At 42.6% G+C, this 24,968-nt stretch overlaps 2 protein-coding genes across 2 annotated transcripts in view; both read left to right on the top strand.

Annotated features, from left to right (window-relative positions):
• prdm16 (PR domain containing 16) overlaps positions 1–8,421 on the top strand; it is a 238,043-nt gene extending 229,622 nt beyond the window's left edge. Inside the window, 3 exon segments of the mRNA XM_065020662.1 lie at positions 2,933–3,208; positions 3,956–4,139; positions 4,641–8,421. Coding sequence (XP_064876734.1) covers positions 2,933–3,208; positions 3,956–4,139; positions 4,641–4,775 — 595 coding nt within the window. The 3' untranslated portion in view covers positions 4,776–8,421.
• A 2,100-nt stretch (positions 8,422–10,521) lies between these two features.
• Positions 10,522–24,443, top strand: tprg1l (tumor protein p63 regulated 1-like). The gene is made up of 6 exons (XM_029664259.2): positions 10,522–10,922; positions 11,287–11,378; positions 20,255–20,305; positions 20,526–20,651; positions 21,854–22,007; positions 22,130–24,443. The coding sequence occupies exons 1-6, from the start codon at positions 10,695–10,697 to the stop codon at positions 22,322–22,324; spliced, it is 846 nt and encodes a 281-aa protein (XP_029520119.1). The 5' UTR covers positions 10,522–10,694; the 3' UTR covers positions 22,325–24,443.
• The last annotated feature ends 525 nt before the right edge of the window (positions 24,444–24,968 follow it).

Here is a 24,968-nt window from a genome sequence, read left to right as displayed (position 1 = left end):
GATTATTCGCAAATGGAAGAAACACAAAAGAACTGTCAATCTCCCTCGGCCTGGGGCTCCATGCAAGATCTCACCTCGTGGAGTTGCAATGATCAGGAGAACGGTGAGGAATCAGCCCAGAACTACACGGGAGGATATTGTCAATGATCTCAAGGCAGCTGGGACCATAGTCACCAAGAAAAAAATTGGTAACACACTACGCCGTGAAGGACTGAAATCCTGCAGCGCCGCAAGGTCCCCCTGCTCACGAAAGCACATATACATGCCCGTCTGAAGTTTGCCAATGTACATCTGAATGATTCAGAGGACAACTGGGTGAAAGTGTTGTGGTCAGATGAGACCAAAATGGAGCTCTTTGGCATCAACTCAACTCGCCGTATTTGGAGGTGGAGGAATGCTGCCTATGACCCCAAGAACACCATCCCCACCGTCAAACATGGAGGTGGAAACATTATGCTTTGGGGGGGGTTTTCTGCTAAGGGGACAGGACAATTTCACCGCATCAAAGGGACGATGGACGGGGCCATGTACCATCAAATCTTGGGTGAGAACCTCCTTCCCTCAGCCAGGGCATTGAAAATGGGTCGTGGATGGGTATTCCAGCATGACAATGACCCAAAACACACGGCCAAGGAAACAAAGGAGTGGCTCAAGAAGAAGCCCATTAAGGTCCTGGAGTGGCCTAGCCAGTCTCCAGACCTTAATCCCATTGAAAATCTGTGGAGGGAGCTGTCGGTTCGAGTTGCCAAACGTCAGCCTCGAAACCTTAATGACTTGGAGAAGATCTGCAAAGAGGAGTGGGACAAAATCCCTCTTGAGTTGTGTGCAAACCTGGTGGCCAACTACAAGAAACATCTGACCTCTGTGATTGCCAACAAGGGTTTTGCCACCAAGTACTAAGTCATGTTTTGCAGAGGGGTCAAATACTTATTTCCCTCATTAAAATGCAAATCAATTTATAAAATTTTTGACATGTGTTTTTCTGGATTGTTTTGTTGTTATTCTGTCTCTCACTGTTCAAATAAACCTACCATTAAAATGATAGACTGATCATTACTTTGTCAGAGGGCAAACGTACAAAATCAGCAGGGGATCAAATACTTTTTTTCCCTCAATGTATATCTGTCTTTCTCTCACTCTTTTCTCTCAATATATCCATCTTTTTCCCTGTCTTTCTCTCTTTCAATCTCTTTCTGTCAGTCTGTGTCTCCCTCTCTCGCTCTCTGTCTTTTTCTCCCTCCCTCCCTGGTCAGTAGACATAAAAGTTAACAGAACTCAGGGGTAATTTAGCCCCTCTGCCATCTGGGATCAATAGTGCAGAACCATGCAGAACAAGCAAGCCTGGCATTTTAATATCTGTAATTCAAAATAAGTGCTCTGTTTTCTGTCCATCCCAGACACACTCACACGCACACACACACACACACACACACACACACACACACACACACACACGGACACTTTGACTGAAGCGCCCCCCCAACCCCCCCTCATTGAACACAGACACACAGCTGTGTGTATGCCTATCTGTGCGCTCATGCGTCTCCTCTCCACAAAGTGTTTGTAAACAAAGTCAAGTCGGTCTAGTCACTTGTCTCGCTCTAGTGTTTTTTTCCCCTCTCTCCTGGACACTGTCTAGCCTGTGAGGTAAGGAGTGGTGTATGGAGCACTACACAGTGTGCGGAGGGGCGGGGACAGTGGACAGTGTGTGTGGGGGGGATAGAGCTGGACTGGGCGTTTCTTGTGCTCAAAAGTTGTGGGGGGGTGGGCCTGTTGTTGGAGGGTAGGCCTGTTGTGGGGAGGTATGCCTGTTGTTGGAGGGTAGGCCTGTTGTGGGGGGTAGGCCTGTTGTTGGAGGGTAGGCTGGCAGTGCAGGTCCTCAGGGAGACTCCATTTGAAACAGTCTCCCAGGTTGCTAACACAAACACACGGCTGACGTGTTTAGACTAAGTGACAAAACGCAGGGCCCAGCGTCAGAGCCGCGTCCCTATATCCCCCCCACACAGCCCCTGCCAATTTGATTATACAATACTTAATCTAGATTGAAAGAGGAGAACAAGCACCCCCTCTGTCCCTTTCGCTCCCCGAAGGTATCCTGTCTGGTTTGATAAATGTCCGTCTGTCCGGCTTCTCCTAGGGTAAACGCGCTCCCCCTGAGGAAATGACATCATGAGGCATGAAGCGGCGGAGACCAGGGTGGTGGGGGGGGCTGGATAATGTAAAGGCGGCAGGTCGCAATGGCTGCTTTGCTGAGCATCCATCGCCCCCCCTACACACACTCCTACACACACACACACACAGCATCCAGAATCGGGGCCCAAACTAACCATTTGAGCCATTCTTGCCTATATACTGGTTCTCAGGAATTAGCCAATTAATCATTCGGCTCCGTTTCCCCTTTGAAACGGGTCTCGACAATTCTCGACACACGTGTGTTTGCTTGGATAGTGGGAATGGGGCTCTGCTCGCTGTCAACGGAGCTCCAGGCATCTTAGTTATGGCTGTGCAAAGTATGACTCATTGCCTATTGACAGACAGACAGGGGACAGACAGGCAGACAGACAGAGGGGATGCCTGGCCGTGGCCCACTGAGGCAGCTAGGGCAGTGGGCCTAGAAAGACCAATCAAAGTCCTAATATGGAGGTAAAAGGGCCATCCTCTCCTCCCGTCTTCTCTCCCTCGTCTCCGCTCATCTAGCCAAAGCAGAATGGGTGGTAATAGTGAGCTGAGCAGTGAATGTGAGGAGATGAGGAGAGAAAACGGACGGCATTAGATTATTTGGATGAATAGTTCCACCTATTAAACCCGATGGGGGTCAACCAAGACATTTTAAGAATATAATAGATAGTATTTTATTGAAATGAAAGGATTTTTTTTTTTGTGTTGTTGCTAGAAATAAAGTGCAAAATCAATAAGGTTCTCGTCGTTGCAGGTCAGAGGTTGCGGAAGAGGAGCGTCCATCTAGCCACAGCCTGTCCAACTCCAAGATGGCAGCCCGGGGGCTGGAGGAAGAGGAGGAGGAGGCGGAGGGAGATGACGAAGAGGAGGAGGAAGGCAGCCTGACAGAGAAGTCTCAGGACGAGGCGCCCGAGTCCCCCTCCCCGGTCACTATGGTTACGCCGGAGGCGTACGAGGACGAAGAAGAGGAGGAGGCGGAAGAAGAGGAGGAGGCCACACCGCTAGCCATGAGCTACGAACACACCCGCAGGTATGTCCTATCTGGTAGAATAAAGAAATAGTTACACACAACTACAGACAAATTCAGACAGTCACGTACAGCACACCACACAACACCTCCACAAACATACCCACTCAATCACAACAGCCACCTCTGTCTCTTCCCATTCCAACTAACAAAACTAATCAAATGTAACAATGCATGACCTGCCCTCCCTGTAATGGCAGTGCAGTGAGGTCAACGAGAGCTAGACGGTGACAAAAGGGTGTCGGGATGCAGATAGAACTCTCACAGTTCCATTCCATGTCCACCTGTCTGTCAGTCTCTCTCTCCCCACACCGAGCACAGTGGCTCCAAATGGTTGAGCCTTTTAGCTCCCCCTTTCCCTTTCAGTGCATCCGTGGTCCTCTCTCTCTCTCTCTCTCTCTCTCTCTCTCCTCTCTCTCTCCTCTCTCTCTCTCTCTCTCTGTCTCTCTCTCTCTCTCTCTCTCTCTCTCTCTCTCTCTCTCTCTCCTCTCCTCTCTCTCTCTCTCTCTCTCTCTCTCTCTCTCTCTCTCTCTCTCCTCTCTCTCTCTCTCTCTCTCTCTCGATGTCCTCCATAGCCCCTATCCCGTCCGTCTCCATCCGTCCGTGCGTCCATCTGCCCCCACCATGCATGCGCCATCAAAAGTCCATCCATCGAGTTACAAGACAGTATTGGTTGGGCTAACTGAGGATGCTCCTTCCCCTTTCCCTCACCCCCCTACCATTCCCCTCCCCTCCCTGGTGCTGCTGCAGGTGTATAGAGGAAGACGGTGGGCTGTTAGACCTGGAGTCCCTGCCCAGCTTCCCCAAGGGCCTGGAGCTGCATAAGGCCAGCAGCAGCGAGGAGCCCCCCTTTGATGTTAAAGACATTTTTAACACCGCCTCGCTCGAGTCTGAGGCCCTGAAAGAGACTCTGTACAGGCAGGCTAAAACCCAGGTAGGTGGACTCTCGTCGAAAGAGAGCGAGGGAGGCAGAAAGTGGCCAATCATTTTGGACATTGGTCCCTGAAGCTTGAGTTCGATTGAGTTCGATGATAAGGGAAAACACAGCGAAGAAAACGCATGACAACGAGGCCATTGTTGTTCAGTGTTGCTGTATGGAGTGTCGGGATGAGAGTCGTTGAATAAAAGACCAGTGTTCTTCTCCTTGACATGCCTTACCTTTCGCTTAACTTACCTACTAACTGAGCTATTAATGCTCTCCTTCTACTACACCTACTGCCCCATCAGCAGCGTCACCTTTGACCTTTGACCTCTTGCATGCCCAGACTTGTTGCAATCGTTGAAACGATACTCCTAACCCGAGATGGAACATCTCTTGGTGTTTTATCGACAATAATGACAGTCATGTTCGATTGGCTGACAACGCGGAGACTCACAAAAATGGTTTCTGACCAATGGATGTTGATTTTGTTTGTCATTTCTCTGTCTCCTCCAGGCTTATGCAATGATGCTGTCTCTGTCGGAGAACAACCCTTTGCACGCGTCCTCCCAGAACTCACTGGATGCCTGGCTGAGCATGGGAGGAGGCCCGTCTGAGACGAGCAGCTTTCACTCACTCAACCACATCTAGGAGAGAGAGGAGGGAGGCAGTATAGTATCACGATAAAAATAAGAAAAGTGACAGAGAGAGAGAGAGAGCGCGGCAGAAAGTAGGAGGCTACTACGGAGGAGAACTCAACTTCACACACCCCCGGCCTGAGAAGAGAGAGGACTCCTGGCTCCTGCCCTTCTCTGTGTGTGTGGGTGTGTGTGTTTTTGTGTGCGTACGCACGCGCGCTTACGCGCATTGATTCGTGCATGCCCACGTTAGTGCGTGTGTGTACGAGGGGCCCCTCAGACAAACAGACAGTCGCAGGCAGAGATCCTCCCTGTAGAGGAGTGAAGGACATCCCAGGATTGACCACCCCAAACCCCAGTCATTCTACAAGACCCGCCCACTCCGCCCCAGCGAACCCCTTTGGTTGGACTCTCAGAGACAGTTATGTTTGAGTGTGTAAACGCATTACTAGGAGAGCAAAACACCCATTTATTCTACACAGTCTAACACAATGTCTCAATAGCAACAGATACAGTAACAGTCGGTCTGGAACATATGCACTGCATGTCCATAGGGGGGTGCTGTTTCACTGGGTGGGAGGAGCAGCAGTAACAACACATAGTGGGGATGTACTAACTAGCTCGTTAGCTGATGGACCCCCCCCCCCCCCATCATCATATCCAATGCCTTCACTCTCTTCATTCTTGTTTCAAATCAATAATAGCACAATGATAAATGTTAGAGCAGGAAACGGCACTCTGGCTTTTGTTTATGAAGAAAGTACAGTAGGATGATGCATCAAGCTCGAATGGCAATGATGTCATGGAGAATGACGCCCCCAACATATAATGGGCATTGCAGAGGACAAAGTCTCAATCTCAAAAGTTATCCGGTGAACAAGAGGTTAAATGGATGTCCATTGGTTAGAATAGGGAAAGCCTGTTTTTCCCTTTTTTGCTCATTTGTTAACGTGATTCCATTTAGTGTTTTTCTCTTTGATAAAACAGTATTGTCTCATTTTAGGCACCTCCGTGCTCAAATGTTAATATAATTATTTAGTGAAGGACCAAAATTGTATGATATTGTTGTATGATGTACAAAATAACCTGGACGTTCATAGCAAGAGTGGTATGTGCCAAATAACCCATAGAAAAGGTTTTGTTCTCCGACAATCATTTCTTTTTCGAGGGGTTTTAATTGCTGTCATAGTTGTTGTTTTTACCTTCTTATATATTTGATTTAAAGAGTGTGTGTAATTCTATTTATTTAGGTTAAAAAAAAATGTCACGATTGGAGACAAGTGACAAATGAAAACACGAAAAAAAACGTATTTTGTTTTATCCCTCTTTTAAGTGTTGCTGAAGGAATGAAGTTGAATCGAAACGCGACCGAGATTTTGAATCTGGGTTTCAATGTTTTTTTTTCTGTAAAGACCAGTGTGCCAAATTGGAAAGAAAGCATGAAAATCAGCTGTTTTTATTTCTAGTGACACGGTAGTTCTAGATTGTTTAGATCATGTTTTGCAATGCTGTGTCTAGCATGAGGTTTTGTTTGTCTCGTTTCAGTTCAACCATTTCAACCAGTATGCTGATGTGTTTTGTGTTGGAAGTCTTACGGTGGTCATTTAATGAAATGGAAGCCTTCACTATGAATGTCAGGGGATTTGGATGCCAGGGCATTGTATTGTTAGTTTATCATTGATCCTAAGTATAAGCAACTACATTTCACTCGATAACAAATCCAATCAACTCAATCAGTTTATTAGTGCTCAGATTCTGCTATGATGGTTTCAAATTGTAGGATTTTTTTTTTAAATGTGACCGTGTGGTTTTAGAAGAAAAAAAATGTCTCAGAATGCCCAGTCATTGATAAAATCGACATTGTTTTTCAGATAGTGTCCAACTACAGTGTAGCATTCTATCATATTTCCACTTGTTAGTAGAACTTGCATTACTCTCGGGGTTAAATGGTTCTGTAACTAGTGTTGACACGAGGGTTTCGACAGCCGAGAGACTTTTAATCCTGAGAAGAGTATGTTTCTTCCTTGGAGGCATATAACCCGCTGGTCATAGCTTGATGGTTCACCCTTTACTCCAGCTGTAACTGAGATGAGTTTGATTGTCTGTAAAGGGTTCTAACACCCAGCAGAACACATTTACTGTACTGTGAGACCAGCAAAAGAATTAAACAATCAAACTAGGAAAGAAATCAAACCAGGAAATGCTTCTGGTTAGGAGAGAAATATGACATACATAGGATTTTAAGTTTCAAAGACTTCTATTCACTTTGTATTCATATTTGCAAACACACTCTTTTTGATAAATCCCTTGTCAATTCCCTTCCTCCCAATTATCTTCTCATTTACGGGATTTCATTCCAAACTGTAGACAAAGGTAGAGATGGCACTTAATACTGCGCAGGTTTTTTTAATTTCATGTCGCTGTAAGTTGAAGGGTTGTTCACTGTAAATTGCAAAAGTTGCTTTCACGCTGGACATGTGAATGAAGACTTTCAGGACTGGGCGGGATAGGTTCAGGCCAGCACTTAAACGTATGGGTCCAAAACAACAAACTGGGCAGGCATGGGTCTCTGTCACTAAAGAGTTACTAGGAGTTAGCCTGATTTGCCTCACTTGGAGTGGATGATCAACCCTCACTTAAAATGATGATGAACTTGGAAAAAAATCAGTAACTGAAGCACTGTAATTTAATTTTTTTGTCAGCAGGTGGCAGGGTGATACTAGTTTTGCTGCATCATTTCATGTCCGATGATAATGATGACAGAGGTCTCTGTCTTGCTATACTAAATGTGGATCCACGGTTAACACATTGTTTTGCAATACATTACTATTAAATGCAGAGACTGGGGTTACTAAATATTTAGGTATACTATATATGGAGTAATTCATGTCATGTACTACTGTAATAAGTGCGCGCTGTCGGTTGTAGAATTATGGATGCACATTGAAGTCAAAGATCACATTGCCAGCTTTTGAAAGGATCTGGCAAATGGTCACAAACTGATAACTTCAGAATACGGTTGCTGTTCTTTCCCCACTGTTACAGGAAAAAGTACAAAAAAAACAACAAAAAAAGTTTCTTTTTAACTGTATAGTATTTTAAAAAACAATGTTGCATATGTCTGAAAAATTCAATGAAAAAAATATGGGTTTAAATGGATGGTGCTCGTTTCATTTGAATCCGAGTTGTATCACCTCTGTTATGTTTATTAAAAAAGATATTGTGCATGACGTGTTTGGCAGTCATAATGATGTCCATTTGTGAAATGTGTATCTTAAATTAAAAAATGAAATAAAAAATGATGAATCCGTAGATGCACTTATTGTACATGTGGTTAGGTTAGTAGGTTTGACTTCAAGTCCTTACAGATGTATTGGGCAGGTGGTTCTTAAATGAATACAAAAAAGATTGTGGGAGAAAGCTGTAATGAAAAAAAATGAAAGGATTGTAGAATAATATTGAACAATTCTGAAATTGAAGTTTTTTTGATGCTTGTGATTATTGAAGATGTACTTCAGAGAAATTTCATGGAATTGATATGATTCTGATGTTAATTCTGTAGAATAGAAATGTATACCAAATGTAATCTTTCCAATGCTATGAAGAATTTATACATGAAATTGATATGCAATAAAAACCTGTGTGCTTTTTATATGAAATGTCCCTTGTATTTGTCATGTACCCAACAGAGAACTCTCTCTCTCTTCTCTGCATAGTCAAAATTGTTATAGGCCTAATTTGTGTATGTCTTATAAAGCAATGGACAGATAGTGAGATATTTAGATTGTGTATTAAATAACTAAATAGGCCTACCCCGCCCACTTGCCATGATGATCAAATCATGCATGCGACCACTTTAAAGGGGCAATCTGTGATTGGCATATCCTTTTAATTTAACGATATATACCCATTGATTCTTAAATATGGAACGCCGTTTGGGTCTTTGGGTGTAAAAGATACACGTTAAATAAATAATCTTGTTGACCAATCAGGACCTGGAAATGACTGCACGTCACATAATAATTTAACACGTTCATACATTTTTTACGTAGTTATTACACATTGATTACACTGTCACTCTTATTTCATATCGATTCACCGATACATGCTGGTCGAGTTCCCCAAGCTATGGACAGTGCTGGTCATAAAAAAGATAGCTAGCTGATGGATGCAAACAATGTTCTTCCCCAAAAACATAGCAAATCAACGATCTGTTTCAGTAGCTATAGTTAGCTAGCTAGCTATCATTCTATCTAGGTGTCATCATCTTAAAGACCCCTAATTTAAAATATACTTCTTATTTCATTAATGATGATCGGACCCATCTATGTGAAGCTAGCCACAACAAGGATTAGGCACAATAGTGGAATTTGCGATTTGCCTTTAAAATAAAAGTATCTATGAAAGTAATGCAAATTAATACAAATAGTGGAATCATGCCATAATGGAATAGATCATGTTAAACGAGGTTGGAATGTCCTTATATAAATTCAACAAAAGACAATCATTTGTTAATTTGACAAAAGTCTGTTGAAATCACACTGAATTTTGTTAGACTATAGAATTTTATTCTATGGATTGTGGATCAATGACATGGGGTATCAGTCTACTCAGTGACATCCAGAGAACATTAGCATCATATTTCTTATTGCAGGACTCAGAAACCACTGTGAATTGAGCCACATTTATTGTACCAGTCAACCTACTGAACACTATTCGAGAGGAAAAACAATGCAATGTGGATGTTTGGCGCCTGATAACTCTGAAAAAGCACTTTGCTACTGAGTAGACTGATACCCCATTTAATTGATCCCCAATCCTTAGGTAAGGCCGTACAGTGCGATATGAATGTCAATACGCACAATAGGTTGACTGGGAAGGTGATTTCCCACAGTCAAAGTCCCGTTATTTGACGTGTCAAGCTAAGATGCTAATATTTGCGTAAACTCTTCACAGTTGTGTTCTGTGGGTGTCGCCGGGTAGACTCTTATACCATTTCATTGCTCCACATTCCAACAGTCCAACAGATTCCACCAATTGTAATCTTCTGCGTAACTTTCAACGAGGGACTTTTAGTTTGAAGGCGAAACGCAAATTCCACTATGTGGCTAATCCTTATTGTGGCTAGCTATACAACAAATAACCCGGTCAGGTCAGGCCATACTAGCTGGCTGCTTATAAACGTTATAACGTGGGCAACAGGGCTAAGTAGCTGGCTAGCTAATTATTTCATTAGGAGAACAACAAGTAGCTATCTAGCTAAAATGTCCTCTATGTTGTTGGTGTATGCAACACGATGGACTGACTGGTTTAAAAGTGTATGATGTGAGAATGTATGTATATGTGATTATTTTAATAGTAGGTGATGCCAAAGAAAAATGTCCATCCTGAATGGCCAATAAAGTTTTATTATACTCTTAAACGGAAGCTAACGGAACGAAACAAGAGGAACCTATCTGAATTTGTCCAATAGGGCCGGCAGTGGTTAGAGCGTTGGGCCAGTAACCGAAAGGTTGCTGGATCGAATCCAAGGTAAGACATCTGTCGTTCTACCCCTGAACAAGTCAGTTAACCCACTGTTCCCCGGTAGGCCGTCATTGTAAATAAGAATGAGTTCTTAACTGACTTGCCTGGTTAAATTTAAATACAAAATAGAAACTCTTGTTTTAGCTGTTCGGACTAAGGATTTACAGCTCAACAGTGGCGGGGGTGACCACTTGTTTGAGCTGCAGATTTCCCCTTTAAGAGGTGAAAAAAGGAAATCTAAGGGGGGAAGTGAGGCAGGGGTACTTCCTTGTAAACACCATCCTCTCCGATCATATTATTGTGCGCAATGACCAATTCAAAACAATACACCGTTTGCTGAATCTTTATTTTCGAGAGGATAGGTTGAAGTCTATTTTGTGCTTTTTATTACAACTCAGTTTGCACTATGCTTCAGCTAAACGACACGGTTGAACCAATGAGTCCGGGGGCTGCGGTCCTTCATCCGGCAGAGGCAGAGGATGGAGTCGAGGTTGCCTTCACACCGCCGGGGGCCAGAGGGAGCCTTGGGTATAGTTCTTCTGTAGCATGTTGCTCCCCTTTACAAACGTTGACGCCGTTTCATGTCCACAACCCAACAATGCAAGCGAAAGTGAAGGATTATTTCGTCTTTAGGGTAAGTCTGGCTAATAATTGCCCTTTTTTTATCTGAACAAGGTCGGATATTAGCTAGTTAGCAAGCTAATAGGCTAGCTTGGAAACAGCTGTCAAACGTTCACGCTGCAATCAGTTTGCAATTGCAGATTGACTGCTTGGCTCGCTCTGATTTGAACGTGCGTATTTGTGGCAGTGAACACCCATGCAACATGTCGTTACAAACTAACCTCTATTTCTTAGATTGTGAAACAACCCGTTCTGTTAAACGCAACAATTTATTCAGACAACTGCAATTTATTCAGCTATGATATATGGAGCAATCTGCTCGATTATTATAATGATGAGTGGACTGAAATCAATGAACTGTGGCCTCTTCATTTCAGCCAGGGACCATTGAACGAGCAGTGAATGACATCAGAACAGTGGGCCTGCCTTCAGAGGATGGAGAAGTGCTGAGTGTGTGGCTGCTTGCAGAGTGAGTCATTTGATCAGCAATTCACATCATCACATAGGCCAGTAAAGTTACATTGGCAGTACAGAAGTTCCCAAATTTGGTCCTGGGGCCCCCCCTGGGTGCACGTTTTGGTTTTTGCCATAGCACTACAGGTGATTTAAAATGAGCTTGATGATGTCTGAGTGTTTTCAATGATTCATTCCAGTGGAGAACAACTGCCCTCTCATTGAAGCCATGGAAGTTGAAGGCCGACCGTGGTACTGCAGACATTGTTAGCGGAAAACAGGATCCCCCAATTAGTGGTGAGGAGTTTACCATGTCCAGAAGCGTCTTCATTTTAAGCTTTGTTTTAGTATTGACAGTTACAGCTGATTTAGGGACTGTATATCGATTCGCTCTCCTTAAATATTTCATCTGATATATTTGTTTTGGTCTCTGAATTGTTTAATCAAATAAAAACTACACCCTTTGTCCTGAATTAGCCTAGAGCGCATGTGCGTCCAGCAGCTATATCCTGTCCTAAACTTGAACTATGCTATTGTTTTGTGCATAAATACTGCACCCTTAAACTTCAAAACAATCATGTAACTACACCGAACTAAAATATACATGCAACAATTTCAAAGATTTTACTGAGTTAGTTCATATAAGGAAATCGGTCAATTGAAATAAATTCATTAGGCCGTAATCTATGGATTTAGCATGACTGAGAATACAGATATGTATCTGTTGGTCACAGACACCTTAAAAAAATAAGGTAGGGGTGTGGATCAGAAAACCAGTCTATTTTGTGTGACCACCATTTGCCTCATGCAACATGACACATCTCCTTCGCATAGAATTGATCAGGCTGTTGATTGTGGAATGTTGTCCAACTACTGTTCAATGGCTGTGTGAAGTTGCTGGACATTGGCGGGAGCTGGGACACGCCGTCGATACAGAGCATCCCAAACATGCTGAATTGGTGTCATTTCTGAGTATGTAGGCCATGGAAGAACTGGGACATTTTCAACTCCTAGGAATTGTGTACAGATCCTTGCAACATGGGGCTGTGCATTATCATGCTGAAACATGAGCTGATGGCGCAACATTGGGCCTCAGGATCTCGTCCATGGTATTTCTGTGCAGTCAAATTACCGCTGATAAAATGATGTCTGTAGCTTATGCCTGCCCATACCATAGCCCCACCACCACCATGGGGTGCTCTGTTCACAACATTGACATCAGCAAACCGCTCGCCCACACGACGCGATACACATTGTCTGCCATCTTCCCGGGTACAGTTGAAACCAGGATTCATCTGTGAAGAGCACGCTTCTCCAGTGTGCCAGTGGCCATTGAAGGTGAGCATTTGCCCACTGAAGTCAGTTATGACACCAAACTGCAGTCAGGTCAAGACCCTGGTAAGGATGACGAGCACACCTGTCAGGTGGATGGATTATCTTGGCAAAGGACAAATTCTCACTAACAGGGATGTAAACAAATTTGTGCACACAATTTGATAGAAGCTTTTTGTGCGTATGGAACATTTCTGGGATCTTTCATTTCAGCTCATGAAACATGGGACCAACACGTTACATGTTACGTTTTTATATATATTTTTCAGTATAAGACATTTGTTGGAAAGCTAGATTTATTTTTTGGGAATAGTCATGACTGGTTCAAGCTGTCATGTCGTTAAGACAGCAGTGGCGAAGGATATCATTGCTACTTAATGTGGATCTAAGTTCCATTGGTGTAGGGTTAGCTGGATGTTTCTGACTGGTCTTGAAACTGTGACAATGGCCAGCCTCTCCCTGCTTGCCTCAATGGGATATGTAGAGATTTTGCCAAGACAGCCAGATATACAGTACCAGTCAAGTTTGGACACATCTACTCATTCCAGAGTTTTTCTTTTCTTTTTACAATTTTCTATATTGTAGAATAATAGTGATGACATCAAAACTATGAAATAACACATTTAATCATGTAGTAACCTTCTTTTTTTTTTTTAACAAATCTAAATATATTTTATATTTGACATTCTTCAAAGTAGCCACCTTTTGCCTTGATGACAGCTTTGCACACTTGGCATTCTCTCAACCAGCTTCATGAGGTAGTCACCTAGAATGCATTTCAATTAACAGGTGTGCCTTATGGCAAGAACAGCTCAAATAAGCAAAGTGAAACAAAGGTCCATCATTACTTTAAGACATGAAGGTCAGTCAATCTGTACAATTTGAACGTTTCCTCAAGTGCAAAAACCCATCAAGCGCTATGATGAAACTGGCCGTCGTGAGGATCACCACAGGAAAGGAAGACCCAGAGTTACCTCCACTACAGAGGATAAGTTCATTAGAGTTACCAGCCTCAGAAATTGCAGCCCAAATAAATGCTTCATAGACGCATCTCAACATCAACTGTTCAGAGGAGACTCCGTGAATCAGGCCTTCATGATTGAATTGCTGCAAAGAAACCACTACTAAAGGACACTAATAAGAAGAGACTTTCTTGGGCCAAGAAACACAAGCAATGGACATAGACCAGTGGAAATCTGTCCTTTTGGTCTGAGTCCAAATTAGATTTTTTTGGGTTCCAACCGCGATCTTTGTGAGACACAGAGTAGGTGAATGGATGATCTCCACATGTGTGGTTCCCACTGTGAAGCATGGAGGAGGATGTGTGATGGTGTGGGTGTGCTTTGCTGGTGACACTGTCAGGGATTTATTTAGAATTCAAGGCACACTTAACCAGCATGGCTACCACAGTATTCTGCAGTGATATGCCATCCCACTATCATTTGTTTTTCAACAGGACAATGACCCAAAGCACCTCCAGGCTGTAAGGGCAATTTGACCAAGAAGGAGAGTGATGGAGTGCTGCATCAGATGACCTGGCCTCCACAATCATCTGACCTCAACCCAATTGAGATTGTTTGGGATGAGTTGGACCGCAGAGTCAAGGAAAAGCAGCCAACAAGTGCTCCGCATATGTGGGAACTCTTTCAAATCAAGACAGTTGGAAAAGCATTCCTCATGAAGCTGGTTGAGAGAATGTCAAGCGTGTGCAAAGCTATCATCAAGGCAAAGAGTGGCTACTTTGAAGAATCTTTAATATATTTTGATTTTGTTTAACACTTTTTTGGTTACTACATGATTACATATATGTTCATAATTTTGATGTAGAAAATAGTAAAAATAAAGGAAAACCATTGAATGAGTAGGTGTGTCAACTTTTGACTGGTATTGTGTGTGTGTGTGTATATATATATATATATATACCGTTTTGTACCCTTAACCTTTTTTTAAACTGACTATTGTATTTGTTGATTTTTATATCTGACTTTATTAGTATAATGAGTAATCTAGGAATGTCATGAGTTAATTTACACAAGAACGTGAGAAAATAGCAACTCTACAGAGTGCCAATGCTACAATGAATGGCTAAATTAATTTAGTTGTATACTCCGCGGAGTTCTTCTTCACCATTCTATAGTTGCCAATAATTGCTTCTGATACACCAGATGTACAGTTCAAGTCGGAAGTTTACATACACTTAGGTTGGAGTCATTAAAACTCATTTTTAAACCACCTCACAAATTTCTTGTTAACAAACTATAGTTTTGGCAAGTTGGTTAGGACATCTACTTTTTGTGCATGACACACCTCAGAAAAAAAATAGTAGACATCCACAAGTCTGGTTCATCCTTGGGAGAAATTTCCAAATGCCTGAAAATACCACGTTCATCTGTACAAACAATAGTACGCAAGTATAAACACCATGGGACCACGCAGCTGTCATACCGCTCAGGAAGGAGACACATTCTGTCTCCTAGAGATGAACATACTTTGGTGCGAAAAGTGCAAATCAGTCCTAGAACAACAGCTAAGGACCTTGTGAAGATGCTGGAGGAAACGGGTACAAAAGTATCTATATCCACAGTAAAATGAGTCCTATATTGACATAACCTGAAAGGCCGCTTAGCAAGGAAGCTGCCACAGCTCCAAAACCACCATAAAAATGCAGACTACGGTTTGCAACTGTACATGGGGACAAAGACTTTTTGGAGAAATGTCCTCTGGTCTGATGAAACAAAAATAGAACTGTTTGCCCATAGTGACCATCGTTATGTTTGGAGGTAAAAGGGGACGCTTGCAAGTCGAAGAACACCATCCCAACCGTGAATCACGGGGGTGGCAGCATCATGTTGTGGGGGTGCTTTGCTGCAGGAGGGACTGGTGCACTTCACAAAATAGATGGCATCACGAGGTAGGAAAATTATGTGGATATATTGAAGCAACATCTCAAGTCATCAGTCAGGAAGTTAAAGCTTAGTTGCAAATGGGTTTTCCAAATGGACAATGACCCCAAGCATACTTCCACAGTTGTGGCAAAATGGCTTAAACAAAGTCAAGGTATTGGAGTGGCCATCACAAAGCCCTGACCTCAATCCTATAGAAAATTTGTGGGCAAAACTGAAAATGTGTGCGAGCAAGGCCTACAAACCTGACTAAGTTACACCAGCTCTGTCAGGAGGAATGGGCCAAAATTCACTCAACTTATTGTGGAAGGCTACCCAAAATGTTTGACGCATGTTAGACAATTTAAAGGCAATGCTACCAAATACTAATTGAATGTATGTAAACTTCTGACCCACTGGGAATGTGATGAAAGAAATCAAATCTGAAATAAATAATTATCTATTATTCTGACATTTTACATTCTTAAAATAAAGTGGTGATCCTAACTGACCTAAGACAGGGAATTTTTACAAGGATTAAATGTCAGGAATTGTGAAAAAAATTAGTTTAAATGTATTTGGCTAAGGTGTATGTACACTTCCGACTTCAACTGTATGTCTTTGAACCAATTGTTTTTAAATCACACACAGAAGTTAAAAAGATTGAGTTGCTAATGGCAGCCTGCAGTACCCCGGTCGGCCTTCAATTTGAGCAACTCAATGAGACGGCAGCACTGCAAAGTCACTTTCTGGAGTAGCTCAAACAGCGCATGTTGTTCAAGTGCTATCCGGGATTACTTGAGATGTCCCTACCCTAAACCTAGCCCAATAATGGACTAAAGGACTCCTTATAGTCCAAGGACCTTACGTGTTCTTTTTTTTAAGGAGAATTGGCTCTGGAAGCCAAATACTCAAATGTAAACGTGATTCGATTATTGGTTGCGGTAGGGTTCTAGAAACACAAATCCCTCTACTTTCACATGACAATACACACTTACTATACACTGTTTTAACATTTGCAGCTGACAGTATTTTTCAGTGACAACACGTTTGGGCGTCAGTCTTCCGTCTGCACACAGTTGTACGGAGACACAGGTGGCTAATTGGCACTCTGTCTTCCGTAAACAAGCACTGTAACATACCCATATGGTCTTGTGGGAACCCTATTAAAAGGGTGTAGTAATTGTTGTTTTTTTGTGAAATTATTTCTCGATGATAGTATATTCTGAAATATATTTAATATCGTCAATAGGCGCTAAAGATAGTTAACGTCTATGAAATGGGGGACCTTAATCCCTAACCGTTTTACATTTAAATTTCAATGGGGGTAGGGACGTCCCAATGTATCCGGATAGCACAGACCATGTTGTCTCCATGAACTAAATATCTTGCGCAATTGTGTCAGATGTTATGCTACGTGCACTGTCCACGAGAGATTAACCAACCCATAGGAATAATTGAAACCGCCTTCATTTGGCCTCAATGCGCTATCGAGTTTTCACAACGGAATGAATGGTTTCACGTGATCGATGGCCTTGTCCATTCATATCATTGTTTCACCCACTCATAATCTCGGACACCCGGAACTAATGGAGGTTCGTCTTTCTATGCACCCACCACCCTCAGTATATGTCTGTACTTCCGTTTTATGACAGCAGGGGGCACTAGAGACAATGAGGCCGCATAGAGAGAAATCAATTAGGTTATTATTGCCGAGTAACTGCGATGTTGATCCATCCTCAGTTTTCTCCTCACAGCAATTTTAAAAACGGGTTTAAAGTCACAATTGGCCTCATGGTGAGAAGGTTTCCTTTCTCTCCAGAAGGATGCTTATTTTTTTGTAGTGAAGGGTTGTGTTGACACACCATCCATAGTGTATTTAAACAAAAAAATATTTCACCTTTATTTAACCAGGTAGGCTAGTTGAGAAAAAGTTCTCATTTGCAACTGCGACCTGGCAAAGATAAAGCATAGCAGTGTGAACAGATAACAACACAGAGTTACACATGGAGTAAACAATAAACAAGTCAATAACATAGAAAAAAAAGTCTATATACATTTTGTGCAAAAGGCATGAGGAGGTAGGCAATAAATAGGCCATAGAAGTGAATAATTACAATTTAGCAGATTAACACTGGAGTGATAAATTATCAGATGAACATGTGCAGGTAGAGATACTGGTGTGCAAAAGAGCAGAAAAGTAAATAAAATAAAAACAGTATGGGGATGAGGTAGGTAAATTGGGTGGGCTATATACCGATGGACTATGTACAGCTGCAACGATCGGTTAGCTGCTCAGATAGCAGATGTTTAAAGTTGGTGAGGGAGATAAAAGTCTCCAACTTCAGAGATTTTTGCAATTCGTTCCAGTCGCAGGCAGCAGAGAACTGAAAGGAAAGGCGGCAAAATGAGGTGTTGGCTTTAGGGATGATCAGTGAGATACACCTGCTGGAGCGTGTGCTACGGGTGGGTGTTGCCATCCTGACCAGTGAACTGAGATAAGGCGGAGCTTTACATAGCATAGACTTGTAGATGACCTGGAGCCAGTGGGTCTGGCGACGAACATGTGGCGAGGGCCAGCCGACTAGAGCATACAGTTCGCAGTGGTGGGTGGTATAAGGTGCTTTAGTAACAAAACGGATGGCACTGTGATAAACTGCATCCAGTTTGCTGAGTAGAGTATTGGAAGCTATTTTGTAGATGACATCGCCAAAGTCAAAGATCGATAGGATAGTCAGTTTTACGAGGGTAAGTTTTACGGCGTGAGTGAAGGAGGCTTTGTTGCGAAATAGAAAGCTGACTCTAGATTTGATTTTGGATTGGAGATGGTTGATATGAGTCTGGAAGGAGAGTTTGCAGTCTAGCCAGACACCTAGGTACTTATAGATGTCCACATATTCTAGATCGGAACCATCCAGGGTGGTGATGCTAGTCGGACGTGCGGGTGCAGGCAGCGAACGGTTGAAAAGCATGCATTTGGTTTTACTAGCGTTTAAGAGCAGTTGGAGGCCACGGAAGGAGTGTTGTATAGCATTGAAGTTCGTTTGGAGGTTAGATAGCACAGTGTCCAAGGAAGGGCCAGAAGTATACAGAATGGTGTCGTCTGCGTAGAGGTGGATCAGGGAATCGCCCACAGCAAGAGCAACATCATTGATATATTCAGAGAAGAGTCGGCCCGAGAATTGAACCCTGTGGTACCCCCATAGAGACTGCCTGAGGACCGGACAACATGCCCTCCGATTTTACACACTGAACTCTGTCTGCAAAGTAGTTGGTGAACCAGGCAAGGCAGTCATTAGAAAAACCGAGGCTACTGAGTCTGCCGATAAGAATATGGTGATTGACAGAGTCGAAAGCCTTGGTCAGGTCGATGAAGACGGCTGCACAGTACTGTCTTTTATCGATGGCGGTTATGATATCGTTTAGTAGTAATTAATTACTTCACCATGCCTAAAAGGATATTCAATGTCTGCTTTTGAACTTTTTTACCCATATATAGGTGCCCTTTGCGAGGCATTGGAAAACCTCCCTGGTCTTTGGTTGAATCTGTGTTTTGAAATTCACACTTTCGACTGAGGGACCTTACAGATAATTGTACGTTATGTGTGGGGTACAGAGATAGTAATTCCAAAATCATGTTAAACACTACCATCAATAAGGCTGGTCTTAATGACTAGTAAGCACATTATACTTCACATCGCTTCCTATCTCATAGGCATAGGGTGCGGCAGGGTAGCCTAGCGCATTGGACTAGCAGCCGAAAGGTTGCAAGTTCGAAACCCTAAGCTGACAAGGTACAAATCCGTCGTTCTGCCCCTGAACAAGGCAGTTAACCCACTGTTCCTAGGCCGTCATTGAAAATAAGAACTTGTTCTTTAACTGACTTGCCTAGTTAAAGAAGGTTTAAAAAAAAAATAGAAGGTAATGGTAGTGTTATTAATGTGACCTCGTCACTATTAGCAAGCGTGACAGTCATTCACCTATTAAAGTGATACTTCGGGATTTTGGCAATGAGTCCCTTTATCTACTTACCCAGAGTCCAATGACCTTGTGGATACCATTTTTCTGTCTCTAACTTCATACTGGACACAGAGGTAGTTTCACAAGCCAATGCTAACTAGCGTGACACAATCTACATTTAATTCATTTTAAATTCAGGCTGTAACACAACAAAATGTGGAAAAGGTCAAGGGGGTGTGAATACATTCTGAAGGCTCTTTATCCTACTACCAGTCACTTGCATGTATGTATGCATGTATATACTTGCATTCTCTTGTTTCTAACTCACATCGTAGTTCTTGTGTTTTTTATTCTATATTATTATTATTGTATTGTTGGGAAAGAATGTCACTACTGTTTTACACCTATTTTCCTGTGGATGTGGTACATAAACTTTGAAACGATATTAGTGCAAGTGAGAGGCAAGGATAATATTTTTGGGGCAATTAAGAGCCATGTAGTGCTTAAAGGCATGTTTATTTATCCAGTTAATACATACCATCTCCATGAAAAATTATATTCTGCCGGCAGATGCCAATTGGTAAAGAAATCACACAACCCCTTGGCACATTGTAGTCTCTCTTACACCATTGTGACTTCATATTTTCATGAATATCTCATTACATTATTTCGCTACAGATGAGAATGCTAAATCTGAATGTAATAATGTTTCCCTTAGAGTTGACCACTGGAACAACGAGAAGGAGAGACTGGTGCTCATAACTGACAGGTAAACCAAATGATTAGTGGCAAATGTTACGATTGGATATCCATTTGAACCCAATTGGAGGGATCCATTCCCATATCATTTGATACATTATTGTTGCCGACTGGATGAAAGCCTCGACGCGGTTGTGATATATTCGTGCTGATAAAGGCGTCAAACTTGCATGAACGTTTGTACACTCTTCACTTAATTTGCCATATTGTCCCTCTTGGTTTTCTAACAGGTCCCTGCTGGTTTGCAAGTATGACTTCATCAACCTGCTGTGTCAGCAGGTCATCAGAATCTCCCTTAATGCCGTGGACACCATCTCAGTGGGCGAGTTTGAGTTCCCGCCCAAATCACTCAACAAGTAAGTGCCACTGAGCTATGACCCTGTACTTACAACAACACAAGACACTTGTCGATGTTCTGAAATAATTGGATAGGTACAGTATAAGCAATATGGTAGAAGGCTAACGTTCACTTGGGATAGGTACAGTATAAGCAATATGGTAGAAGGCTAACGTTCACTTGGGATAGGTACAGTATAAGCAATATGGTAGAAGGCTAACGTTCACTTGGGATAGGTACAGTATAAGCAATATGGTAGAAGGCTAACGTTCACTTGGGATAGGTACAGTATAAGCAATATGGTAGAAGGCTAACGTTCACTTGGGATAGGTACAGTATAAGCAATATGGTAGAAGGCTAACGTTCACTTGGGATAGGTACAGTATAAGCAATATGGTAGCAATATGGTAGTAAGGCTAACGTTCACTTGGGATAGGTACAGTATAAGCAATATGGTAGAAGGCTAACGTTCACTTGGGATAGGTACAGTATAAGCAATATGGTAGAAGGCTAACGTTCACTTGGGATAGGTACAGTATAAGCAATATGGTAGAAGGCTAACGTTCACTTGGGATAGGTACAGTATAAGCAATATGGTAGAAGGCTAACGTTCACTTGGGATAGGTACAGTATAAGCAATATGGTAGAAGGCTAACGTTCACTTGGGATAGGTACAGTATAAGCAATATGGTAGAAGGCTAACGTTCACTTGGGATAGGTACAGTATAAGCAATATGGTAGAAGGCTAACGTTCACTTGGGATAGGTACAGTATAAGCAATATGGTAGAAGGCTAACGTTCACTTGGGATAGGTACAGTATAAGCAATATGGTAGAAGGCTAACGTTCACTTGGGATAGGTACAGTATAAGCAATATGGTAGAAGGCTAACGTTCACTTGGGATAGGTACAGTATAAGCAATATGGTAGAAGGCTAACGTTCACTTGGGATAGGCTTGGTGGAAATGTTGCCATATTGCTTATACATATCCAACTATGTTGAGTCTACTCAAGTCGCTTGGGGTTGTTTCTGGACAGGGCCAAATTACACTCAGCAGTCAGACGTGTTCAGTAGGCATGGAAACCGAAAACTAGGAACGCATATTGGACAAGTATAGATACACCTGTTTCTAAAGCTTTTTTCCTCTCGTGCCCACTGAACACAGCCTACTATTCATTGATTACTCCCAGCACACTGGAATTACAATACGTGTCTCTACAGGAGGGAGGGCTATGGGATTCGGGTTCAGTGGGACAAACGCCCACGCCCCTCCTTCGTGAACCGCTGGAATCCCTGGTCCACAGACATGCCCTATGTCACCTTCACTGAGCACCCCATGGCCCGTGCCGACGAGAAAGTGGCCTCTCTCTGCCAGGTTAAACTCTTACGTTGCCACCTCCCCTCCCCCATTTACAATAATAACAATTTATATGCAATATTCATGTTCACATGGGAGCTTGGTATATTAAACACTGAGCTGCTCTCCTCTTCTGTCAGATGGACATCTTCCGGACCCAGCTGGTTCAGGCAGTGAAGAAGGCCCACAAGGAGTTTGCCATTCCGGGCAGGGCCAACGGAGTTCTGATCCTAGAGAGGCCCCTCCTCATCGAGACCTACCTGGGCATCATGTCCTTCATCAACAATGAGGCCAAGCTGGGCTACTCCATGACCAGGGGAAAGATTGGCTTCTAAATGTTTCCCACTGAGTGACCCTCTTGTTCCACAGCAGTGGGAGCGCTGTCAAACTGTGTTTTATGAGTGTGTGTCTGTCTGCTCGTGGAATGCTGACAATGTGGCTGTGTCATACCCAACGCTTGAGTATAACCGGCGGGCAGCCATGGTGTGCAGCAAGCCTGAGTTCTCTCCACTCCTGCCACAGTGCTCTCATGCAAAGTTGTTTTCCATTTGCCATAATTATTTAACCCGAGTGGAGAGACCTACAGTATGTGAATTTGGTGTGTTTGTGCGATTAGGGAATGTCGCTAATTGTGGGTACAGTGCATACTGTTTACCTTGCCATTGTGAAAATACTGTAATACACACCTGATGCTGCTAGGTGAACCTGACTTAGAGCCCTTGGAAGTTAATATTATCGTGGGCCTTTTGTGCAGTACGAGGGCATGGTTAGGTGCTTTAACTTTAGGTATAAGAGTGGGCTTTATCAGCGCTCGTTATTACAGAAACTGATGCAATGAGCTTTGCCTGATCAAGCGGTCTACCCATTATTTTCAACCTGAGACGCCTTGCCAGATTGGCTCTAAAATCCATCATATTGGGACGTTGTAGTGGTAAGATTTGAGAATTAATGCGGCTGCCGGTGCTACAATCCGCTTTGTCAAAACTATGACCACTTTATTTTACTTTAATTATACATTGTCTGGTGCAAGCCCAACTACAGATATCAATTTAAGAAAATTGTCACAAGGGGATTAGGGCTACTCATCTCCATTTCTAGAAAACAGGTCCTAAAAGTCCTAAAATAAAAAAATCCACGTGGGAATAAAAATGGTGGCCATTTTAGATTACATTGATCTATTAGTCAACTATTCAAGTAACTAACTAGTTAGGGCTGTAGCCATAGTCTTGACATAAACCTCAAAGAAAAAAGCAACTTAAGTTAAATTGGATACAGTGTTTGAAATTTCAGCCTCAGATTTGCATGTTAAAGTCTCCTTTTACCAAGCTCGTTTGCTCGCACGGCTTTGCCTTTTGTTCAGTAGCTCTCAGGAACAGAATAATCCAGTTCTGTTAAAGTATTTGGAAAGGACTATAGTGAAATAGTTCCATGCCATTGTTTGTTCTCCCCTCGACCTGAGGACCTCCCTGCCCCCACCTTTTAATGGATTTTCCCTTCTTACAGGTGTCTCCTCTCCCTGCTCCACAAATCTTGCTATTTGTTTTTTTAACCCCCTTGGCCTCTGCTTTACCGATTTGTCACTTCCATGTCGATGTTAGAATGCTTGAGTGCTTGCTCGGCGAGAACACCCATGCTGGCACCCAGAGGAACCTTAAATACCCCCAACTGTCTCAACCTAAACAAGCACAAATTTAAATGTGTCAGCGCTGCACAGGAGCCAATCGAAGGAAGTGATTTAATGTATAAGGGACAATACCAGGAAGTGACATTGGCTGAATATAATTGAAACTGATTAATCATAAGTCAATTGCAAATGAACAGTCTAAGATTTCCTAGAGGCCCTATTACATTTCAAACATTCTTCCATCAGTCACAATGGTTGATGGACATTCAATTTTGTTTCTAAACAGATGTCATTCTTGCATGGGATCCAAACGGAATATTTCAAAGTATGCAAGACAAATCAACGTCAAGACATCCAGGAACCAGATTTAAACTGGTTTGAAATAAACCGCTCTCTCTCATCCATTCACCAGAGAAGAATCTGGTTGTTAGGCCTCTGCTTCACACAAGATCATGCTTTAACCGCTCGAATGAACTAAGATGTCTGTCCAACTACCTTTTTTTTCTTCCACTCCTGGTCTAAATGTAACATGCATGTCTTGCATGTTGGTTTGCATGCCGTCTCTGTTCAACTTCAAAAATGCTCCAGAATAGCAATTGATGCAGGTTTTGAGTGTTACAAAAAGAAAACTAACTTCTTGGTCAAATGCTTAATATTTGTAGCACGGTCACCAACGTGAGGCAATTGCCTACATTACTTTGATATTTCATACTGGGTAAATCTGATATCCAACCCATTTGCAGATTAGTTTGACTCATAACGCTGATTATATGCTCATACTGACCTTGAATACTGTACATTGCTTATTAAATAAATACTCATCAAAATCATGTCTTGTGTCATTGTTTCTTACACTGCAGGTTCCTGTAAAACCAGTTTGAAGTACCCTGGGGATTAGGGATTTCGCCAAAGTAGAAAATGTTTCCCAGACAGTCTAGGACTATACTTAATCTCTTACTTTGACCCCATGGGGAAATTTTGTTGCAGTGTCATGTACACATTTAAAGTGGCGTTTAAATACAATACAACTTTCACAAGTTTACATACCAATAAAAATGAAGAAATAAAACACACAAAAAAAAGACTAGCCTGCTGGCCTTAAATAGCCCGAGCTATTTAGGAGGGATATCACACCTGGCACAAATGATTGTCTAGTTGTTTTTTTCCTGCTAAGGGGTGCCCTATACCTGCGTCCAGAGGAGAGTAGTTCAAAGTCCAGGTACAGGGGGTGGCTTTGGTCTAAAATGATTTTGTGAGCCTTGGAGGGCCCTGACCTTAAAGATCTCACCCAGGCCTGAATGTTTGACTCAAAGTACCTTGCTTGCTGTGGTAATAATCACAGAAGATCCACGCCT

This window comes from Oncorhynchus nerka, linkage group LG7, assembly GCF_034236695.1.
Source record: "Oncorhynchus nerka isolate Pitt River linkage group LG7, Oner_Uvic_2.0, whole genome shotgun sequence".
NCBI lineage: Eukaryota > Metazoa > Chordata > Actinopteri > Salmoniformes > Salmonidae > Oncorhynchus > Oncorhynchus nerka.
The sequence above is the reverse complement of the archived record's forward strand: the minus strand, read 5'-3'. Positions and strand labels throughout refer to the sequence as shown.